The sequence below is a fragment of the Schistocerca piceifrons genome, chromosome 8 (genome assembly GCF_021461385.2).
Source record: "Schistocerca piceifrons isolate TAMUIC-IGC-003096 chromosome 8, iqSchPice1.1, whole genome shotgun sequence".
Lineage (NCBI taxonomy): Eukaryota > Metazoa > Arthropoda > Insecta > Orthoptera > Acrididae > Schistocerca > Schistocerca piceifrons.
The window spans coordinates 468,641,666-468,667,268 of NC_060145.1; the positions used below are offsets into that span (position 1 = coordinate 468,641,666).

Consider the following 25,603-nt stretch of genomic DNA (forward strand, 5'->3'; position numbering starts at 1 on the left):
ATACATAACAAGTATTGTACAACACAGTGTTAACATGTATGGAAAAGTGCACAAGAGTAGGCTAGAAATGAATATATTGAGGTAAGGTATGTAACACAGACTAATGTAAATGTCAGACCATGTTCTCACAAGTTCACCTCAAGACTACATCATTGTCTTGGCATCACTGTCAAAATGGCATTTCACTTTCTAGGTATGGAAATTTCCCTTACTGATTTAAAATTCAAGACAACAGAGACACGTTAACTTTTGAGTATCAAGCTGTTACCCATACCTCAAATACTCAATTAAGTATACAAAGGTTTGGATTACAGGACATGTATATCTCTGTCTAAATAATATCTTTTTCACTATACTTTAACAAAAAAGGAACAAAATGATCAAGTAACACAAAGAATTGTTTAAAATTTATGAATTTTATCTGTGGTCATTACATAATATTAATATTAAAATTACAACAAGTAACAAGAACTTTCTTTCTCAATAGCAATCTTAAACAAGTCTATTACTAGTGCATGCACAAAGCTGTATGCAAAACATACAAATACAATACAGGCTCAAATACATTTTTCAACAATGTTTCTCTTAAAAATGCATGTCTAGAGATCACTGGATCCAGATAAAGTCTTTCATTTTATTTAAAAAATTAAAGCTAGTTTATTATGAGCTTATTGCATTTTTAACATTTTAATATTATCTTAACTGCCATTCCAAAATCTATGGAAAAATTCTCATAACACTGGTATCAAATGAAAGTTTGTCACTAGTACATTAATCCTAAAAATTTATCTGAAGCTACTGAGTGACAAATCATTTCACAATCTTAAGTGAATAAGGAAAAAAGGAAAAATCACTGAGGTACTAAATTAGAAACAAAATAATTCTGATAAATAGAACAATAATTGCTTTACTGAGTCATCAACCGACATACTTCTTGTGGCATTGGCACATGGCAAAATAATGAACCAAGTGATTTTAAAACAAACTACTTCAAACTATGGAATAGCCACAACACATTCAGAAAATTACAATAATAAGCAGATGTATATAATATTGGTCAACGTGTGATCTCAAGGTCCCATAATTGAGAAGAGCATATTACGAGTACTGACAATTTCATTATGTATGATATAGAATGGCTTATGGCTCTACAGCCAGTCAGGTTTATGGGAATACCATATGTTAGTCACTTTTCTGCCAGCACTTTTTAATATGAAAATAAAGGCAACAAAATCCAACAACTTGGGCAAGACCAATCTCATGAATGTCATTCCAAGTAATTTAGTTTTAGACAACAAAAGAAATGCCGCAAGTTGATAATATTTTATTGCAGAACATTATCTGGTAATCTTCGCAATGTTTAAATCCATATTATTAGACTTATGTAGTATAAGTGTGTATAAAATAAAGTTTCCACAGAAATGGCAGTGACTCAGGCTGGCTATTATCAACATTTGCAATGACAACTTTACAGCCAATGGGAAATATGATTCGATGCTTTTTTGAGGCACTTCTGTGGGGGAAAAATAGGTAACTCAGAGCATTACACAGAGATTTCAAGTGGTAGAAAAACTTTTCTATTCTAAATTACAAAAGCATACAATTTGGATCAAGCATGAATTCATATCCTTATCGGCCACATGTATGTTGTATACAAGAGAGATACTGTCACTTACTACAATCTCACTTTCTTGTAACCAACAGTCTTATCAGGCTCCAAAGCCCTTGTGAAAAGAATGATTGAACGGTGATGAAAGAATGCAGTATTAAAAGAAGGAAAATGCTATTTGAAGAATGGAATGAAGCACAGAAAAACAGCATTTTGAATACCATAAAATACATGCACAAACATGAAACAGCAGTCAGTGGTAACAGGAAATAAATGGAAAACATGTTTGTATACAAAAACATGTTTCTATACAAAATAGAGCAGTTTGCTCTTGCAATGAAAGTGTGCGCAAAATACTAGACATATTAGAAAGAACAGTCAATTCGAAATTGTACTTTCACTGCATGATGCAATATTAATCTTATTGCCTGCTGAAATGCTGCATATGTCTTAACAATTCTAAAACCTCAATCTTTTCTTGAATATAGCAACTGAATAAATCCCTGGGGAAAGCTACCACAATAATTATTCTCCTTTACTTAATCTGGGCAGGTAGGGTGGGGGAGAGGAAGGCAGGAGGGGGAGGAGGGGAGAGGAGAGGAGACCATGCTTTCTGCCATACAATGGTATAATGTAGTGTATCAAACAGTACAAGATCCACCTTAGCAGGGATATACAGAGCACCGAGGAAGTTGTATGCGGCAAGGCATAATATAGTCTTCCCTGGTGTATCAAATATGTCTACAATTCCTTCCAATAGTCTCACAGGACTACCACAAAATTCACTGATCTCTTTTTACAGTGTCAGTAATTTAACAGGCAAAATTTGGAAGAAAAATCACAAAAGTGTCATAATACAATTACATTAAAGTACCAAATCATCTTTGAAAATATCAGCTGTCTTAGAATTTTTGTTCAAACAAGGGAGGGGCCTTAAGCAGTAGGTTAACAGTCTCAACTAATAATATTTATACTGTCTATTAGTTTTCCACAAAGTTTCTTCAGTTTTCTGAAATTCTAAACACTGCTTCAGTGAATTTTAACCCTTTCATTTCTACAATCGAAATGAACTTTCATTACTAAATATTTATTATCAATAACAAATTTCAACCTCAAGTTAATCTAGTCTCATTCATGCAGTCCAGGTAAAAACTATTACTGCCAACACTATATCACATATGGAAAGACTAATGAATGAAACTTGTTATGTTTCGCAAATGTGGGAATATCAAACAGATTATGCAGTCCGTCACATACTCTACACGTTACAAATCTGAGGTACCTTAGTTATCACAACAGATATTCACAACCTACAATATGTATTTCTGTTTAGAAATTTCTTGTTTTTGTTCTGAGAAATACAGGTTCAAAGCAATTTTCATATTCATATGCAAGTAAGCTGTAATACACATTAAAGGCTCTCATCTGCAATGCCTCTGCAAGTATAAGACTAAATGCCAAAGGCTGAATAATTTTAAAGCTTTCTGATCTCTAATGAACTCTTGGTCAAATAAAAGCAAATATTACTTATGTACAACACAAAGGGTGGTGCAAGTTCCTGAGTTTTCAATATAAGCTATAATGTGGGAAACACAGTCAGTGTGCTGCTTCATAAAGTATTTCTTGTTATCCTTTAATTCAAACATTTTCTCATGAACTAGCAGGCTTTTTAAAATGGCACAAACGACTAGAATAAGAATATTAGCAAATATTTTTAGTGTAATTAGCAACAGTGCAGCCCAGGAGCTTGTAAGTTTATTTCCTTTGACACTGATAGTGACATGGAATCGAAGATGGGGATAATACCATCCACACAACAACATACATTAGATGTAAATACACGTACACCCATCTTTCAACAAAAATCAACAAGGAATTGCATAAAGTCTTTCACAATGAACTCTAATACCTCCTTGTCAACCAGTAATATCTATCAGTAATAATAATTTTTCCTTCTTATTTAAGACAATAATAATACTTAAAAATGACAATAATATGTTAACTGTGATGCCTCTCATGAGAAATGTTAAATAACAACACAGTTACAGCAAGCAATGAACATAGAGGTGGAAAAAATTTACATAATAACCATTCTTGCACAAAGAAATGTGCCTTTCTACAGTAATAAATTATGCTTAAATAGGTAAAATACTGATGGTGTGGAACAAATATGGCCATAATTGGGGATAATGCTAAAATAGTAACACAAATGACATCAGCCAGAATCCAGCATGGAAGCAAGTCTCCTTATCTGATTATGGATATCTGAAATGTCTTCTCTGTTGCACAGTGTCATCATTGCAGAAGGTACACCATTTTCCACTAAATGCTTCTTTATCAGCTCTAAAAGAAAAGAAATAACAAACTAAGTTCAGAAGTTGCATTAACAAGATGAGCTACTTACTTCAGTCAACTTCACTGATAAACAACCATGGTGGTTTCAGAAAAACATAGTGTTTCTACTGTGTTCTTTTTCCAGTCACAAGATTACAAATTTCACAATGTGGGAAAACAGGAATAAGTCAGGAAAAAGTTAGTACTAAGCCATGGATAAAGGAAAAATAAACTAAAATACAAGGAGTCAATTATTACATCAGTATAAGACGTTACAATTGTTAAGGTACTGCCATAAAAACATCATTACCCCAGTTGCAGTGAGAAATGAAAATTAATTTGTAAGAAATATCACAAATATAGTAAATTTGGTGCAATGAGTTTTATAACCATATTGACCACAGAGTACGTGAAGAAAGATAAAGAGGAAAACTATGCAATTTTTTCTAGAAAAATGGGGAACATGGAAGTTTACTTGAAGAAAAGGAACACAAATTTCTATACAGATCAGTCTGTAGAGGCAGATGAAGTTATTATAAAACCATAATATTCGAGAGATATACATTAATCGGACAAGGTACTTGACAAATGAAATTTATAAGAAAAAGGGGGGAAAATGTAAGAGGAATAAAAAGGAAGTAGTTGCAAACAGCAGCATGGTCACAGGTAAGATCAAAAGGAAAATGTGAATCTGAAGGAGAAAATAGGAGGGAACAGGATATCAAAATGACAAAAGAAGATCACTTGAAAGAGGATACAGGCAGATGGTGAATGATGGTACAGGCAAGTAGTTACAAGTAAGAGCGCTGAAACACAGAACTGAAATAATTGTAACATATGGCTACTATAACACACTTACGTGTCACTGTGGGCTATTTGTCTAAACCACATTTCTTACACGTGATTTTGCTTATGGAAATAATTTATAGTGGAATTATTGGAAGTCTCAGAGCTAAAGCAAACCATATGGAAATTTTTCCTAGATCATAAATTGCATGTATTCACTGAGGTACATTATATCTTTTTTGTTTTTTCCACTTATTTGGTTTAACAAAGATCTAAATTCATAATTATGACTATAATACAGCTACTGAGGATCAAAGTTTAACAAAGTTAGTGATTTTGCCATTTATTAGTACACTTTTATTTTTATAAGCAGGACTGGAAATGTTTCAAAACTGCTGAATGTTAAAAACTGAACCCAAAAGTTAAAACAAGATAGAACAAAAAATGTGACAAAACATAAAGGACACTACCTGACACAGAAAGCTGCTCCAACAGTGTCATAAGATTCAGAATGACTTCTCGTGCCAGGGAGCTGCCGCTGCCGGTGAGTAAGCGTGCCACAGCAGGACCGATGCCTGCACTTTCTATGCGCTCTGCTGCTTCTGATATGTGCCTCACTGACGAGGCCACCAATGCCAGCGCCAGAAGTGCCTCATTCTGCATAACAGTGTGTTCTGCAGTCACCATAGCAATAAGGCAAGGCAAAGCACCTGCTGCAACCATAGTCTGCAATACTTTCTGATCCCTGCAGAAAGTGACACCAACTGTAATACCAGACAGTACAACTAAAAACTACAAATAATACTAAAAAACTAAATCCAGAGTCGTGCTGGGCACAATCTTCTGTAGCCATCAAAAAATTGAAAGTTCTGGACAGAGTAACAACAGTATTACGAAAAGGACAGATTTCTACTCACCACTTATGGGAGGCACAGAATTCAAAAATGCACATGGTCACTGCCTCCAGCCACTATGGCCCCTACTTTAGCAGTCTTTTCATTGTGACTGTCTGTGACTCAATGTCTCCTCTCTGTACTAATGTAGCCATCTAAATCATCATATATTAAGAGACAGAAATCATATGGTAACCAGTAATTTAAGTGAGCCACCTTTTAGGTTTTTACAAATGACTATTAATAGGAGCTATTGCAATGTGACAGACAGTTTTGTAAAATTTTCACTCATTATTGTTAAAACAATGGCACCTCACAAATGGTCAAATAATTCATTTACAGTGTGCATTTAAAGAAACAATTGTGAAATAATGGAAATTTCAAATGTAGTTTTCACGGGATTTACAATTTTCTTAACAACCTATCAACAACAATGCCTTTTATTGCTTCATTCAACTTTAGGTAATTGTCTAATTGCTTCATTCAACTTTATCAATGAATCACATACTGAAAAATCTGTTTCCAATTGGTTTCCAGAATTTCATTGTGGACACTTCATCGATGATTAATTTCGTGACTAAATCAGTTTTAGTTTAAAAAAATATCTATAAGTAGCTAATTGAAGGGCATTGGTGTGCCTTACTACAAGACAGAAGCATCCTACAGACGACAGTAGTACATTCAATATTGCACGAACTCCGTGAACATTTAACTCTGATCTGTCTGTATGTTTGCTCCTCAAAGGTAAAGTGGTTGTTTGCATGCATAAAACTGATTAAGGTGAGCGAGATGGTTGTCATAGGTTTGGAATCAGGTGGGTGCTGGTTGAGGTAATGTTCAGCAGCAAACAAACTGTGTATATGGGATGTATGGGGGTATGTTAGTATAGTGGGAGTTGGCATCAATTTTGACAAGCAAGTTGTGCAATGATAGTATTTGCAGGCACAGATTTCAGACGATCTAGGAAATGGCTTGTGTCTTATGTAGGAGGGGGTCATTGTACTATACCTTACAAGTGCTGATCGACTAAGGCAAATGTATGTTCAGGGGCACAGCCATTGGAGCCAAGATGGCTCCTTCCTGTGCTCACCTTTTCATGGGTTACGTGGAGGGAGCATTCCTGGGATCCATTAGCCTTCACCCCTAGTTTGGTTTAGATACACTGATTACACCTTTGCCATATTGAGTGATGGTGAGACTGACCTCTTAACATTTTTGGAATCTAAACACACTCTCCCAATTCAGTTTCATGGTCCTAGTCCAAATCCCATGTCACTTTCCTTGATGTTGACCTATCGTCATTATTAGCTACATACTTCTATTCACATTAAATGTACTAACAACTAACAGCACTTACATTTTGACAGTTGCCATAAGTCCATATCAAATGTTCCCTCCCATACAGCCTTAGCATTCAAGGTAAATGTATTTGTTCAGATGCAGACTCTTTACAGCAATACACCACCATTCTCATCCCATCTTAGTCCAGAAGCAGATTTCCTGGGCCATCACATCCAATCCTCATCTGCTGATCCCTCCAAAAAAACAACTTAAGCATACAATTCTCATCATCAATACTATATTGGTTCTGAATATTTTAATCAGGTACTTCAAAAAAGCTATAATTTACTAAAATCTTGTCCTGAGATGACATTTTTGCCCACCACACCTAGAATAACTTTTTGTTGCACCCTCCCCCCAAAATCTTTTTTCAAAATGTCACAACAGGACAACCTTAGAACTTTGTGCTATATAGTAATTTCCCCATTTTCGAGATATGTATTCTAGGTACTCAACAAGTTGAGCACTGGAAACTGTGCTGTCACAACTCTGTACAACACTGCGAAATCCAACATCACAAATACAGAGTTGCAGCAAAAGCATTTTGCAGGGTTTCAGTTAAAACTTTTCCTGCAGTAGGAGGTTTTAGTATTGTTTCATACGAGTACTGGAACCATGTAATTTTGATTTTAAGATAGGAACCTTTTATCACTGGCTTTTTGTTTTTCCTTTCCCTTTTCTCTACAGTTTGCTAGCGAAAATAAAGGCTGCAAGACTGGCATGGCTATGCAGATCATTCACTATGAATTTGAGGGCAGAAACTAAACCTCCAATGTCACTTGTAATAGAATGTGTAGTGGTTATTAATTGCTTTCCATTAAACTTTTTATCTTTTTCTTCCCCTGTCTTTTGAAAGAGATGACACAATGGGATCTCTGGGAATTCACATCTGATAAACAGAAAAACTGTGATTTTGTTGTGACGGATTCAGCTGTTAGCCTCTTTTCACAGTCGTACTTCCAGGTAGAGCACTCAACTGGGTCGATCTCTACTGAGTCAACATCATCGATCACTGGAGTTTTCAATTCTCCAACAAGGATGTCGGAAAGATCAGCGACTGTGTTGCCCTGAATTGCTTCTTTGCTTCATCATAACGTATATACCTTACAACTTTAATTTATTGGTTCCTCCTTTTCTCTAGGAACAATGGTTATTGTTTTGTCCAAGCTGGATGGTTATTTGAGTAATAATTATATTCTTCTGGGAATGTTCAGACAGAGGAGAGAGGGAGGAAGATTAGGGTCCTGTCATTCACAACAAGTTGGAATCGGGGGAATATGAGCAAGAAAATTCGGCCTGTTCTTTCTGAAGGAACTATCGCAACATTTGTCTCAAATGGTTTAAGAAAATATGCAAGTTCAAGCAGTATCTGGCTCATGAACAACCATGCTTTACTTTTACCAAGTCACTGGAACATTGCATTTGAAAGGAGTTTTCCCAAATTTCTAGCACGTTTAGCATATTGGCTATGGGACATATGGTCACATGGCGAGGCATATAAAACTTGCCTCTCTATATTAAGGTAACAACAACAACAACAACTACTACTACTACTACTACTACTACTACTACTACTACTACGGTAGGTAGCTAAGAAGAGAGCCTGTGAGATGTGAGGCAGAGAGCAGGGAAACAGTCCTTCCCCTTGCTCCCATCCATTATATGGCTGCCCATGGTCCATATTACTGGTCACCCTGAAAATATAGCTTATATGTTCATTGTCTGCTTTCTTGAGCTTCATTGTCCAACATTTTTGGTTTGCCTGTCTGCTTCATTTTTTACGTACAGCTCCAGTGAGAAAGAGGAAAATTCTGGTGGACGTGAATGCAAACATAAAATCTGCACTGTAAGCATGAAACAAAGGAGAAAACTCTACCACTGGTGATGTTTTAACCATTAATATAAACCATGTGTAGTGTGGAAATTATGCATTTCAGCAGCTGCATGCAAATTAGTAGTATTAATTATTGTTCCAGCAGCCGTACACACAAACAGACGTGAGCTCTACCATCCTGCAGTCTTAACAGCCTACCTGAATCATTGAGGGTGTCTTAAGGGTCAATATATGGGTCGTATTTACATCCCACAATAACCCAGGTGGAGCCCTGTGCAATTGGATATGTCTAATAGAATGGATAAGCCTAATGCAACTAGGGTTCAGTAGGTACTTTAGAGAATGCCTGACAGTAACTTTTTTTGCTTCAACAGTCATACACCCCTGAGCTTGCAATTCATCTCAAGTTTTGTGCAATATTCAGCAGCAATGAGGTCGAGACAATATACTTTCCCATGGAGCTGTAAAGCTGTAAAATTTGTCAACAAAACCCGTGGAGCATAATGCAATGCACTTTTAATTGCATGGATAACACTGTACAACAGTTGCAGCATATTATTTTTCTTGAGGACACTACTGGTAACACTATCTAGAAAGTAGAAAATGTTAAATGGCATGCAGAATCATCAGTGCATCTACCTACGCATTATTTTCAAAAGGGGCATGAGTTACAACTTATGCCTCTTTGCTTTTAAAAGGGCACAAGACACTAATGCCTCTACAAAAATAACATTGTTTTTCAAAATCCTGTAGAATCTTCACTGAGGGATTGGTAACTCATTTTTAATATCAGTTTGTGCAGTTACAAATGTAATATCTGAAGCAGTAGCAAACGCCAAATTACAGACTGATGCCCTTTTAAAAATACGTGATTAATTTATGCATTTGATACTCTCATCGAACACAAACTAGAGAATGGGGTAAATGATGGCTGAGAGAGGAATGTCAGTCTTCTCAACCCCTCACTTTTCCTTCTACTATAGCTGCCAATAATAAGTCTTTCACTCAGTCCAGCTAGATCCACAACTGAGCGCACACTGTTGCCACAGTGTCATTTCTGTATATGGTTGCTTTACTTGACAAAAATGTGCTTCATACATGCTGCTGTCAGATGTGGGTACCGCTTTGTTGCAATCAATCAGCTGCTTGTGTGTTTGCTGTATGGTAATGTTTGCTTACTATTATCCTGCAGGGTCATCAAAATATTTACACCCAACAAATTTAATTATTATCATGAGCAGATGAATAATGATGTGCTTAATATGGTTTAGAGAAGGGTCACAGATAACACACATCATCTTTTTTTTTTTTTTTTTAATGATAAAGAAGGAGACAGCTTCTAATTACAATACACAGAAGAAAGAAATTGTGCAGTGGCTAGAAAGAAGAATAACTCAATTTAGTAAAATTTCTTAAAAGGCTACTGTAATTTGGGCCTGCTATACAAAAGCCGTGACATAGAAAGAAGTCAGGCACAGTAAGCATCCTTATAACTAGTTAGAATTTAATTGCATAGCAGCAGAAATGGGCCATTATGTTGTAAAGCCTCCACTCTACCTCTGCCAGTAAAAACTAATAGACAATATATATGAGACTAAGTGAAATGCAAAAGAGTCACATTCAGAAACTGCACGGCCAGAATTATAGACATGCAGAATTTACTTCAATGACTCATTGATAGTGTACATATTGAAGACTGGGTTGAGTGTGTAAGCCATGCTAAACAAAGGGATCAGAGAAAATTTTGTAGAAGACACTGTCATTGCTTCTAATGACTGCTCAGACGCTGAACTGCCAGATACGCTCAGATCGTCATGAACAGAACTGTTAAAAACAATAAACTACAGCAAATATTATGTTTCTGATTTCTTCTTTTTCTCCAATTTTGCAAACGCTACTCCCTCTCTTCTCTTGCTTTACAGATTTTTCCCCTTTCGTCTCTTCCCTCAACACATTATCACTACACGACCGAACAGCTGTTGGGCATCTACACATACACATTTGTCGACTTCAGTTGCAGATAGCACAGCAGACGACTCATTATTTTAAATTCAAACAACAATACATTAAACTTGGAAAGACTCAAGAATGGAGCTTTGGCCGCTTTTTCATTGCAATATTTTCAGACATTTTCTTCATGTGTTGTTCCACAATCATAACAAATGCTTTAAAAGAAGTCACTGTCCATTTATAGATGTAAAATCTTTACTGCAATGTGCTATTAGCCAATTTTGATTAACATGTTTTTTTTTTTTTTTTTTTTTTCAGTGAACACTTTGTGATTCATTATGCACAGCCTATCCTTATATCAGACAGCATTTTGTGCATTACTGTTCACTGTCAAAGTTTGGCTCAACATGTGCAGGAACATGCCGTAAGACTTGCGATTTCTGACAACAGAGGTCTCCCCTGCAGTTATCGTTTTTGTTGCTCCCTAGCATAAAGTGCTGTGGTATCTCCACAAGTGATTTACTTACCTGCTATTTTTAATAAGCCAAGCAAGAAGCCTGTTGGCTTCACCCTGAACACCAGGGTGGTCCTCAGTTGCACACCAAGAAACTAGTCTCCTAACAAGCTCCGGTTGTCCACCCAGTTCACAAGCTGCTGCTACTGCAAAGGAAATTTGAGGCCTGATTCACTGTTCCAAAAAATTTCATCAGTCATGCAAGAAAACATTTTTCATAAATATTGCACAAATTAAATTATGTAAATTCAGTGCAGTGAGTGCAACCTAGCATTACATGATAGATTGAGATTTAATTTTGATACGGCAGATTAGTGACTATGATCACCATCAGTAAAATCAAACTGAAACACAACCTTTGTGTGTGTGTGTGTGTGTGTGTGTGTGTGTGTGTGTGTGTGTGTGTCACAATTAGGGTGACAGAATATGTAACTAACTTAACAGTACACACCAAAGTGAAGAGAAGCATTCACTACTCTCTGCATACAGGCAGGAAATGAATATTAGAAAATATTCTTTGCATGTATTAGTACAAATATTTCATGGATACTCTGTAAATTTATGCAAAGATTTTGGGTTTCCAGCCAGGTGGCAGTGTTGAGATACTGCGGTGTTTTGATGAGCATCTATTCACACTCTTTTTGAGGAGAAAACAAAAACTGAAAATCTAAGTAGTATGAGTAACCATAAATTCATATAAAAGTCATTAACCATTTGCAAGATCTTGAAACATATGCTGCAGGAACTTCCAGAAACAACTGAAGAGCTCAGAACTTCAGGAGGGTGGTCCTTAACCAAGGACATAACACCATTTTATTGCAAGGATTGCCCAGAAAATAATACCCTACCTTCTTTTTCCTTTGGCAGTTATTTATTTCACACAATGAAAATTACATACTTACAAGAATGATGTTTTATCCACACACCCGATTTTCCATGTAATCTCCTTCCACAGAGACACGAAGGTCTTTATGGTCTTTCAGTTCCAGTTCTTGTTCTGCTCAGGAAGACATTCCTAACTGTGTGAATTGCCTTGCCATCATCCTCAAAATGGCCCAGACAAGGGGATTCCAGAATGAGCTATGTCAGGGCTGTAGGACGAATAGGGTAACACTGTCCAATCTTGCTTCACAATGTGTTCAGAAAGTCTCAAACCTGTGTGATGTCTAGCATTATTGTGTCAAATCAAAGCGTATCCTGGATCGTTATGGTGCGGAAGTTGCTGGAAACTCTTCTCGAGTGTGGTTAATGCATTCACATGTCCCTCTGAATTAATGTTACTGCTCCTTGGCATTGCATCAATGAGTACCACACCCTCAAAGTCTTAAAACACAGTTATCGTGATGCCATCAGCAGAAGCACTCACTTTGATTTTTTTCTCCTGTGAAGAGTGAGGATGATGCCATTCAAACACCTGTCTTCTTGTTTTGGGCTCAAAATGGTGAATCCAAGTTCCATCACCTGTCACAAACCGGGATAAGAAGGCTTCTCCTCAGCTTCAAAACTTGCAACAACAAATGGTTCTTTTCTGTCAAATTTGTGTTCCATTGCAAAACACATTGCCAAGTACCTGAGAATGCAGATAATCACACTCACAGTTCCTTTGGCAACTGACAGCAGAAGCAACACCACCACCACCACCACCACCACCACCACCACCACCACCAAGTCTTAACGCATCAGCTGTTGCAAATGAGACCTTAAGTACACTGCAGCATGTCAGGTGTGGCAGCCGTGCATGATCTCCCTGCTTGCTGCAAATCACAAAGGTCCACCAGACCACCTTCTGTTGGCCTCAAGCTCTGTGTCCATCAACCAATTGTACTACAGTGTCTTTCTCCACAGCAAGGAATTCAATGCCTACACACTGCTTGTAATGTACATCACTTATGGACACCACTTTGCAACATTGCCAGAACTCCACTATCTGTCAGCAGGAACAGAAATTTCGCACGCACTCTGAGAACTTAAAAGAATTTGTACCTAACATTTTGCATTTGCAACATTGTTGTCAAATGAGTAAAAAATGTGGTACATTACTTTCAGACAACCTTTGTACAGGTAGGTAATATGATTAAATTGTGTTTGAAAAATTAAGTAGATACATGTGGGGCAGGATTCATTTCCTCATCACATAAACAATACCTCCTCCTACAGCTATTATGGAGTAATACAACTACTCAGCAACAGAGACTGTTTTTGTTCAACATCAAAGAGATGTAACTTTACATTTCCACTGTTGCTGAGCTTTTCAACATGTTACTTAGTCCTCACCAGTCTCGTCCAATCCAAACTTGAGCTCTATCTCCCTTTCTTTTTTCTTTTCAAAATTAATATTTTTAATATACTGAAAATATTTTCAGCCAAGTACTTGTCTTTGATCCTCATTTCAGAATAGAGCAATACAATTCTGTTGCTTTCTTCTTCTTCTTCTTCTTCAAGCAGAAAGAAAAAATATGAAAGCAATGAACTGCAGGGCATTTAGAACACAGACAGTAGAAGTATATGATACCTCTGCACAAGACTTAATATGTAAATATGGGATTACAAAGGCACAAACTTGTTAGTAATAAAAAATTTAGACTGGGTAGAATTAATTAGTCACTAAAAGGCAATAATTCTTTGTCCATTTCAGCTGTGTTTCGCCATAGTTGTTATCTCATTGTCATTGTTTATATCTGGCATGTCCGAGTACAATCAATCTGACAGTTTGTGAGAGCTCATGCAATTTTGGGCATCTTATTATCAAATGCTACATTAAGTAGACAAACTTTTATCAATATGAAAGGGAGGAATTGTGTGGCAGATGGGCAAACTCAAAGAAGATTGCCAGGTATTAATAGCAATCGGGCTAAGTCCTTTATCAGAAGTATAACTTATCAATTTATGCAAGCACTTACGAGTTCAAACAAGATACGTTTAAATAAACGGTTCTTTTTAGAACCTGTTCTGACAGTTATTTCAGTAAATCTTGAAGTCATGCCACAACCTAAGCAACAGCTATTTCAAGAACTGTTCCATGAACAGAAGTGTGATGTACTGTGCATACAAGAAAATCACATATACCCAGCAAAGATGACAGAAAATACCCAGTTTGCAGCTAGCTGCAGAAATACCTCATGCTAAATATGGAAGTGCTATTTTCGTCAAGCCAGAAATCCAAGTCTTGAGTGCCTATTATACACATGACAATAACAACGAGATCATCGCCTATGAACTCAGCAACTGTGTGATCACGTCAGTGGACAAGCCTCCTTCCGAAAAATTCTCCTTTGTTCCTCCTAAAAACTTTGATTCGCAGAAGATATCTGTGGTAATAGGGAATTTTAATAGCCACAGCCATGCTTGGGGATACACTGAAGAAGATGAAAATGGTGAATCCATTATATCTTGGGCTTAAACTAACTCCCTCTCCCTCATTCATGATTGTAAACTACCTCCATCCTTTGACAGTGGAAGGTGGCAACGAGGGTACAACTCTGACCTCTTATTTGTGAGTGTAAATGCAGTGCAACAGTGCCACAAATCAGTGTGTCATGCCATACCTAACACACAACATAGACCAATAATGTGGCAACTTCTTCCATCATAAGACCCCCAGAAATTGGTTTTAGATGAAGGCATAACTTCAAGAAGGCAGATTGGCTGAAATTTTCTAAAATGCTGGACAATAAAGTTCATACAATTAAGCCTGTGCCTGAAGAGTATGAACACTTTGTTGAGCTTGTTAAATAATGCTCATAAGCATGTATCCCAGAGGCTGCAAGACAAACTACCTGCAGGACGTAACTTCAGAAACAGCTACATTGCTCAAGGAGTATTATACCCAATACAATGAAAACCCATTCAGTGAGGAAACCTCCCAAATAGCTAGATCTGTCCTCTCCCCAATCTCCGAGGCAAAGACAACACAGTGGGAGGCACACCAGCTCATACAAAATGGGAAACCACCTTATTCAACCAGACCTGGTAAGAAGACATGTAAGATACGACCTGACCAAGAAACCGATACTCTGCTTCAACCATTTACCCAGGCTGAGATGGATCTCACTGAGTAAATGCAAAAATGGGAAAGCAGCAGGCCTTGATGATATAAGAGTTGAGCAGATATAGAACTTTGGCCCGATAACAAAAGTATGGCTGAGAGACCTAATGAACAACTGTGTGCAATCCTGCAAGATTCCTAAACTTTGGAGGAAAGCCAAAGTTATAGCTATCCGCAAGCCAGGCAAGGACCAAAATGATCCTAAAAGCTACCGCCCTATATCTCTCCTATGCCATCTGTATAAATTTCTTGAAAGACTCATCCTACACCGACTAACTGAGAAGCTAGAGACAACATACATTCCACAGCAGGCTGGATTCAGATAGAGAAAGAGCTGCACATCTCAAGTGTTGAAACTAACACAGCACATCGAAGATGGTTTTGAAAGGAAAGAGATCACAGGAGCTGTATTTATAGATCTAACAGCAGCTTATGACACAGTTAATCATAGAAGACTTCTTATGAAGCTGTACAATGTCATAGAGACTACCAGCTAACCTGTTTCATAAGGAATCTCCTTGAAAATATAAGATTTTTCGTTGAATTCCAGGGCAAAAGAAGCAGATGGAGATCACAGAAATACAGATTACCGCAGGGAAGTGTGCTTGCTCCAGCTTTGTTTAACATCTACACAAATGATCAACCACTACCTAAAGGAACACAGAGCTTCATCTATGCAGATGATTGTGCTATCACCGCCCAAGCCCGCTGCTTTGAAACTGTTTAAGAGAATCTGTCCTAAGCATTGAGAGAACTATCAGCTTACAACAGGGAAAACCAGTAGAGACCAAATCCTGGAAAAACACAGACTTGCACTTTCCATCTTAAAAACCGGCAGGCAGCTACAGCCCTTAAAATCACCTGGGAAGAAACATCACTAGAACACTGTACAATCCCAAATACCTAGGGGTCACCCTTGACAGTGCATTAACATATAGGAGGCACTGCCTAAATGCCAAGCAAAAAGTGGCATCCAGGAACAATATCATCAGAAAGCTTACAGGCACAACATGGGGATCACACGCCAATACTATGAGAACCTCTTCCCTTGCACTGTGTTACTCTGCCAGAGAATACGCAAGCCCAGTGTGGTTCAATTCTTGCCATGCCAAAACAGTAGAGGTCACTCTTAATGACACTTGTCGTATCTTCACTGGATGCCTGAAGTCTACTCCTCTGGATAAACTGTACAGCATCGCGGGAATTGCATCCCTCGACATCCACTGAGAGGTAGCAGCAAAAAGTGAGAAGAAAAAAAATCAGAAACTTCTGAAGCTCGCCCCCTATATGGTTATCAACCAACAAACCCACGACTAAAATCCAGAAAGAGCTTCCTCAGCTCTACCGAGGTTCTAATTGGGGCACCACAGCAATGCCGAATTGAACTATGGTGTGCAAGGCTTACCAGTATTGTAGGATGGATTACACCGAGCAAAAGACTACCATCTGGCTACGCAGAGAATTGGAGTACAAGGAGATCCCTCGAGACACTACGCTCGGGTGTCACGAAATGTAAGAGCAATTTGATTAAATGGGGCTTCCTAAAGGAGCCGCCACTCTGTGAGTGTGGAGCAACGCAGACGACCTTCCACTTGCTCCAGTGTACCCAATGTCAAGCAACATGCACAACGGAAGACCTGCTACATACAACACCAAATGCAATAGAGGTCACTAACTTCTGAGCGGCAAAAGCGTAAATAATTGTCTTTTTATACATCGTAATTGCTTCTGACATGAATAAATAAACTTAAGCAAAATAATTAAACTTGCCTTCATCTAAAATTTTGCAAGAGTATTCAAAACACTATAGCTACCCCAGAAACAAAATGGATTCTAGCACATATGTGCCCATGAAAAGCAACAGACTTCAGGTTTTCAACAGAAAAGATAAGTGCATCATTGGGTAGTGCCTATTCAATGTCTTGAAGTGTTTAAATTCAGCTGAGTGGCTCCAAGAATGCAAGATACAGCCAGATTTCTTTTTGAAAAGAACTTTTGTAAATTAATGACATAATCAGTTGTATATAAGAGGAAGAACTGAAACCTATAATAACTACAAAAAATTACTGAGTGTGCTAGGGCTCATAGGCTTGAAATAGAGTACTTAAGACCTCTGAAACCACACACCCTTTCTTCCAGATTTACAAAGAAAATACAATAGAGAAATCTGTGATGCAGTAAAAGAATTGGGATAATAAACCAAAACTGAAGAAACATTAAAGAAAAATGTGACTTTGACTACATCACATAACTCATTTCCATTTTTTTAACATCCTCACCCCCCATTTACAGACAATCTGTGTGTTATTCTAAGCCTCAAAATTTCAACTGTTAAAAGTGTTCTAAAAAATGCTGCTGTTATCTTTAATCCTGTTAAATTTGCTGTTTGCCAACCTACCTCATTACTACCTTTTCTTTATTGCCCGCCTTTTTTACATAATACCACACATCCACTAACACAGAATTTACTTCTTACCCAACAACTGTACAGACAGACCGACACTAACCTTGACCGTCGACAACCATTCGTAAAGTACCCAACAGTTTGAAAACAACAGGGAACGTTGGGATCTCAAGCATAGGTATCACAGCGTCAACAAGGCCATCAGACAGCACTGCTGCTTTATTCTGGGCTGGAATCACCAAGTTCCTGAAACATAAGAATTCACCACTTGGCAACTGCTGCAAGGGAAGTATGAAGTTTATTTAACACAGTGGTAAATTATAACAATAATGGAAAATAACAGATAAAGCAATACATTAAATAAGGGAAAGGCTGCACCGGCAAGACATCTTGTCATGGCCACAGTAGTGTGTGTTTGGGCATCTGTGTGTATGTGTATGTGTATGTGAAAGTGTGTACTGTTGCTATAAAAAGAGCTAGTGCTAGGAAACTAATGTGAATGCTGTTTTCTGTTATGTGTTTCTGTGCACTGAACATTAATTCATTATAGGTGAGTGGTTGGCTCCGACTTATTTTACTAAGTGGTAATTTACATTCACAACAAAGTATTTCTGTATATTCCTTGAAATATATGAAATGACACACCATTGGAAGAAACATTTGCAATTATTTTTACTTGTAGCCACAAATCCACAAAAGGGCATTTAGTATTATTCCGTTTCAGTAATAAATAAACAAAGCTTTACCTGAGTGCACTGAGAAGTGCATGCTGCAGTCTGATATCACCATCAGGAGTATTGTTTCTTTTCAGTAGAGCCAGGAGCTTCTTGCTAACACCAGCTTCAACCATCTGGATGCAATGTTTGTCTAAGACAAAAGGTAGGAGTAAGACATTTATTTATTTAAACAATGGAAACTCCAGGCTGGAATATAAACAATAATAAAAAATTTCCTTCTTAAATTTAGCATTATAATGAAAGCACTCCATAATAATTTACTAACATCAGCACTTCACAAAATTTGACGAAATAATACATAAAATCAGAATGAGCTGCAGCTTACCAACTCATACAAGAATCCTGAAATCTTAGGCACTGTGGGTATTTATGTAAAGAAATTTAATTTTGTTGCTACAAATATTTTGAAGGTTGTTACTTTCGAAGAAGAGAAATACTGAAAGGGAGGGGCGAGCTAGAAGTGTAGTGGCGTGGCAAGACAGCCAAGCCACTCGGAGGTAGCCGAAAGGCACGCGTTAAGCTCACGCAGATTGGCGTGAGGTCTGGGACAAGGTAAAGTAATTATCCTATAAAGAAAAAAATGTAGTTCTTGGAATACTTAACTTTAATCCACAATTGGAGAACATCGCTCTTGTTTAGACATTATTACACTGAATATAAACTGGTAATGGCGCCTTGCTAGGTCGTAGCAAATGACGTAGCTGAAGGCTAAGCTAACTATCGTCTCGGCAAATGAGAGCGTATTGGTCAGTGTAGCTTCGCTAGCAAAGTCGGCTGTACAACTGGGGCGAGTGCTAGTAAGTCTCTCTTGACCTGTCGTGTGGTGGCGCTCGGTCTGCAATCACTGACAGTGGCGACACGCGGGTCCGACGTATACTAACGGATTGCGGCCGATTTAAAGGCTACCACCTAGCAAGTGTGGTGTCTGGCGGTGACACCACAAGAAGACTAGTCTTTATTTTTACTAGTGCAGATGTTTTGACATCAGTATTTATCTCTGCACCTGCAAAGCATGCCTGTGTGGTTCTACTTCTAATCGGTGACAAAAGTTGGTTACAGCAGCTTCTAGTGCCATTTTTCAGAACTTCCATTTGCTTTGCACTCAACTGTAGGCCACAGGCAATTTCATGGGTCCCAAAAACTGGAAAAAATGTGTGGCCTAGATATGGTAGTCCCTGCACACATTGCCAGACAGCTCTTACCCCACCCGTGCACAGCTATCCCTTCCCCTTCCCCTTCCCCTTCCCCTTCCCCTTCCCCTTCCCCTTCCCCATCCCCATCCCCATCCCCATCCCCATCCCCATCCCCATCCCTCCCCTATAAGATTTCTGCTTCTGTTCTATGTGACAGTTGAATTCCAGGCTAAGCTAAAAGAGGTGTGTGTGTGTGTGTGTGTGTGTGTGTGTGTGTGTGTGTGTGTGTGTACAAGGGTGTGGTCAAAAGCTAATGTGCAAGTGTCTTTTAGTTGTGCCTGTCTGCAACTTAACTTATTATTTATTTAGTTACATATCTTGCATGGCTTCATGAATATGATTACTTTTTGCAAACATGATACATGGGGATCCTAGTTGTTACATGTAATAATTATAACAATCAAACATAGCAATCAAAATTCAGTAAATTCTTTACACACATTAGTATTACAATGATCATTAGTTTACCATGTACCATAAATCCTAATTATTACAAAATCATTTTATTTATTTATAAAGACACTTGAAACAACATATGTCCTAATTATTATAAAATCATTTTATTTATTTATAAAGATACTTGAAACAACATATGTTTAACTAACAAAAAATAGTTTTGATGTGAAAAGCATATGGTTAATAATTTTCAGGGAATCTTGCACCTTTTTATGCCATATCAGCCCATTCCTGTACAGGTTGTCTAGAGTAGGTGCATTTGGATCTGGTGTTGTGGTCATGTATATCACAACATTTACTTACTTTAGTTTTCTGGCACACGAAGAATGTAATTAACTGATTGAAGTACAAGGAGTAGATTGAGTACACATTTGTGTTGTATGAACACTTCACAAAAAGATTCTCTAGAGCCTACTCCATGTATTATATTTTTGCTCTTTTTCATAGCAACAACACTTTGTTAAGATGTATATCTGCAACACCTTCCCATAATTCTATGCAGACGCTAACACGGGATAGATTTTATATTTACGTCATTGATATTTCGCAGTCCACCTTACAGCGGATGGTGGAGGATACCTCATACCAATAATAGTCAATTCCTTTCCAGTTCCACTCACAAATAGAACAAGGGAAAAACAACTGTCTATATGCTTCCAAACGAGTCCTAATTTCTCATGTCTTACCTTTGTGGTCCTTAGAGGCAATGTATGTTGCAGGAACAGAACCATTCTGCAATCAGCTTCAAATGCCAGTTTTCCACATTTTCTCAAAATTTTCCGCAAAAAGAATGTCGCCTTCATCCAGAGATCCCCACTTGAGTTCCTGAAGCATCTCCGTAAGACCTGCATGTTATTCGAATTTACCAGTAACAAATCTAGCAGCCCACCTCTGAATTGCTTTGATGCCTTCTTGGTATGGATCATGAACACTCAAGAATATGTCACACTTGTGTCCTATTTGTGGTCTCCTTTACAAATGAACCACACTTTCCTAGAATTCTCTCAATACACTGAAGTCAACCATTTGCCTTTCCTACCAAAATCATCACATGCTTGTTCTGTTTCATATTGCTTTGCAATGTTGCACCCAGATTTTTAAATGTGACTGTGTCAAGCAGGAAGCGAAAAATGCTGCCTCCAAACATTAAGGGCTTGTTTTCCTACTCATCCACATTAACTTATATTTTCTACATTTAGCTTTAGCTGCCATTCACCACACCAACTGGATATTTTGTCAAAGTCATCTTGTATCCTCATACAGTCACTCAACTTGACACCTTACTGTACACCACAGCACCATCAGCAAACAACTGTAGATTGCTGTCCACCCTGTCTGGAAAAATCATTTAGGTATATAGAGAATAACATCAGTCCTATCACACTTTCCTGGGGCACTCCTAACTATACCCTTGCCTCTGATTAACACTCAACATTGAGGAAAATATACTGGGTTCTATCAATTAAGAAGTCTTTGAGCTCACATATCTGTGAACCTGTTCCATATACTTGTACTTTCTTTAACAGTCTGCAGTGGGGCACCATGTCAAACACTCTCTGGATATCTGCAAATATGCAATCTGCCAGTTGCCCTCTATCCACAGTTCCACATTACACCATGTGAGAAGACAGACAACTTAGCTTGGCACAAGCGATCCTTTCTAAAATCACAATGATTTGTGGACATAGGCTTCTTCACCTCAAAAACGTTGTTACATTCAAACTGAAAATATGTTCAAGGATTCTGCAGCAAACCGATGTTATGGATGTTAGTCTGTAATTTTGTGAGTCTGTTCTTTCGCCCATCTTATAAAGACGAATCACCTGCACCTTTCTCCAGCACTTTGCACTGGCTGAGAGATTTGTGATAAATGCAAGCTAAGTAAGGGGCCAATGCCATAGAGTACTCTTTGAAAAACCGAATTGGGATTCCATTCAGACCTAGTAACTTATTTGTTGTCAACTCCTTCATATGTTTCTCTATGCCAGGGATGCTTATTACTATGTCGTCCATACAGGAGTCTGTTTTATGGTCAAACGACAGTATGTTTGTACAATACTCGTGCATGAATGATTTCTTGAATGTGAAATTTAAAACTTTGGCTATCATTTTGCTATCTTCAGCTGCCACATCAGACTGATGAACAAGTGATTGAATGGAAGTCTTGGACCCACTTAGCAATTTCACATAGGACTAGAATTTTCTCAGATACTCTGCCAGATCTTTTGCTAAGGTATGAGAGTGGTACTAGTTGTGCTTCACACACAGATCGTTTCACAGACACACCAATTTCCACTAACCTTTGCTTGTCATCATTTGTGCATTCTCGTTTGAACTGAGAGTGCAACAGCCCATGCTTCCTCAGAATTTTCCGAATCTTGTTATTAAACCACGGTGGGTCTTTTCCGTCCTTAATCCACTTACTAGGCACATAATTCTCCAAACCACAATTTACAATCTGCATAAACTTTGCCCATAATTCCTCTGCATCCATCTTACTGGAACTAAATGATGCCAATTCACTGTACAAATGAGCTGCTAACAACTGCTTTGTCTCGAAAGGGATATAAGATGAACATCAACAAAAGCAAAATGAGGAGAATGGTATGGAGTCAAATTAAATCAGGTGACGCTGAGGGAATCAGGTCAGGAAATGAGACACTTAAAGTAGTAGATGAGTTTTGCTATTTGAGGAGCAAAATAACTGATGATGGTCGAAGGAGAGAGGATATAAAATTTAGACTTGCAATGGCAAGCAAAGCATTTCTGAAGAAGAGAAGTTTGTTAACATCGAGTATAGATTTGAGGGTCATGCAGTCTTTTCTGAAACTATTTGTATGGAGTGTAAGCATGTATGGAAGTGAAACATGGACGATAAATAGCTTAAACAAGAAGAGAATAGAAGGTTTAGAAATGAGGTGCTACAAAAGAATGCTGAAGATCAGATGGGAAGATCACATAACCAATGAGGAGGTACTGAACAGTATTGGGGAGAAGAGAAATTTGTGTCACAACTTGACTAGAAGAAGGGATTGGCTGGTAGGACATGTTCTGAGGTATCAAAGGATAACCAATATAGTACTGGAGGGCAGTGTGGAGGGTAAAAGTCAGAGGGAGACCAAGAGATGAATACACTAAGCAGATTCAGAAGGACATATGTTGTAGTAGGTACTTGAAGATGAAGCTTGCACAGGATAGAGTAGTATGGAGAGCTGCATCAAACCAGTCTCTGGACTGAAGACCACCACCACCACCACCACCACCACCACCACCACCACCACCAAGACATTGCTCATACAACTCCTACGTCTAAGTTCTTTGACCATAGCCTACATGTTTGTATGTAAACACAGTGTATTTCATGAGTGCACATCGCAATAGTGACATATGCAGTTAAACTTTATAAAACTGAAATATGAATGTGAAAATGATAACAAAAAGTCCAACTAAGTGGAAAAACTGTCACAAAAGCGTAATTACAATAATGACGCTTCATCTTCATGTAAGTACAGATATAGTTTCGACAAATGCTGCCTTGCCACTTACAATAGTTCCACTTCGATCTGTTTAGTCGCCAGCAAATAATTAATTTTTTTTTTCTTTTACAGTGATCTCTAGTAATATAAACATGTACATACCTGAGGGCAGGTACAAGCCTGAAACTGGTCATGTGACGAATAGATAATCTTTTATTGTGACTGGAAGCAGAAATTTTTCTGCACCCTAAGAAGGTTTTTTGGCTGGAAGCTTACTTGTCTAACAGTCTTTTTGTTATATCTGTCTGCATCTCAATATCTCTACTATATGGTGACTAGCAATCTATCCTTTTTATTATACAATACTGTAATCATTCCGTCCTGGATTTTCCATTGTTTAAAGTTTTAATTTATGCATAGCACAGACAGAATAACAGGTCTAACGTATGAACAAGAGTGTATATGTCCATTTTAATGGAGCTGATGTAGGAATTATATGCCCATTCAGTTTTGTAAACAAACTGTGTGATTTGAGAGCCAGGTACAGCCAACAACAACCACTGGAGAACGCTGCAATTGTAAACTATGATGAGTAGGAAGTTGCATGTGATGCACCAACTCATTTCTAAAATGTGCACCAACCACGATGAAAACCACGTTTGGGCTACTTCATAATAAGTAACATGTCCTGTGTGAAGACAGCTTCATATTTTGCGTTCTGCTTAAGACGTGGATCACACAATTGGTTTGACTTGTTAGATAGTTGATATGAAATGATATGAATCAAAGAACAATTAAATAGACCAATGATTACATTGTGAGTATCTCTTGTGGCCTGTTCAATTGTTCTTTGATTCAAATCATTTGGTGGCGATATCTAACAAGTCAAAACCACTATGCAATTCGAGACTGGAAAAAATCAATAAATGAATTTCGTAAACATAAGCGGTTTATGGCTTCAAGGAAATTACTAGTCAGTATGACTGTCATCAAAATATTGTGGTTTCTCAACAGTGGCACCTGGCTGAAGATTTGAAAGCTTTCACCAATACAATCTATATTTAAAAGGACAATGAGAACAGTCAGACAGTCAGAATATTATGTAATTACAATAGATTTACCACAGAGGCACAATAAAAATAAAGTACCAAAACATGTTCCTATAGGAGCAACCTGCCTCCATAACAAAGATTATTAACAAATGCCTATATAGTGGCACTTTACTCAGAGGTAAGAATGTTCTAATCCTGGTGGTGGATGAACGGAAGTAGAGGCTGTGGCATAAAGTTCATGATCACTACTCACTGTGACAACATGCTGGATTAAATTCAAAACCTCTCCACAGTGTATAACGAAGTGAGGGCACAGAACATTGTCAATGGTGACCTGTCAACCAGACAGGGCTCTCTCAGTACATTTGTCAGGAGCAGATTGTGCTGGCACTGGGCTTCGGCTCTGTCTTCCCTTCATCCATAACATCATAAATCTAACACTACACTGTACAAGCTCTCATCACAGTCACTCACGACACAGACACACACTTGACACTTCATAAAATGTCAGAAGAAAGAAATGGCAAACCACCTCCACCAAGACCTCACCGAGGATAGTGAAGCAAGTTTCCCCATATCTACTCTCCTATGATCATTTTCCGAGCACTGGACTACTTTGACTTCTGACCTACAGCACCGACTTTCACCTATAGTGCCACCTGCCAACTTTGATCAAATTTACTGCAGCAGTGGACAGTGCAGTGAATAAATAAATTTAAATTATACAAAACTGTGCATACATGGACAACAAAAGGCACGCATACCTGTTCGTGCAAAGTTCCCCATGGCAAGGACACCTGTTATCTGCAGATCTTCATCATCTGATTCGATCCAGTTTATCATGGATCTGAAGACGTCACCACGACCTTCTGCATATAATACATTCATACTGTCATCTGAAAAGAAGTTTATAAAAATATACATTCAAATAACTCTCACAGAATCACAAGTCACTCTTTCCCATAAGCAACATGTTATA

At 37.9% G+C, this 25,603-nt stretch overlaps 1 protein-coding gene across 1 annotated transcript in view; it reads right to left on the bottom strand.

Annotated features, from left to right (window-relative positions):
* Positions 1-434: 434 nt before the first annotated feature.
* The window catches only part of LOC124711263 (rap1 GTPase-GDP dissociation stimulator 1), a 97,964-nt gene continuing 72,795 nt past the window's right edge, over positions 435-25,603 (bottom strand). The window contains exons 8-13 of the mRNA XM_047241242.1: positions 25,389-25,520; positions 18,457-18,577; positions 17,814-17,956; positions 11,275-11,407; positions 5,200-5,474; positions 435-3,952 (exon numbers count right to left, since the gene is read on the bottom strand). Of these exons, the coding sequence (XP_047097198.1) occupies positions 3,825-3,952; positions 5,200-5,474; positions 11,275-11,407; positions 17,814-17,956; positions 18,457-18,577; positions 25,389-25,520 (932 nt within the window). The 3' untranslated portion in view covers positions 435-3,824. The remainder of the gene's footprint in view (positions 3,953-5,199; positions 5,475-11,274; positions 11,408-17,813; positions 17,957-18,456; positions 18,578-25,388; positions 25,521-25,603) is intronic.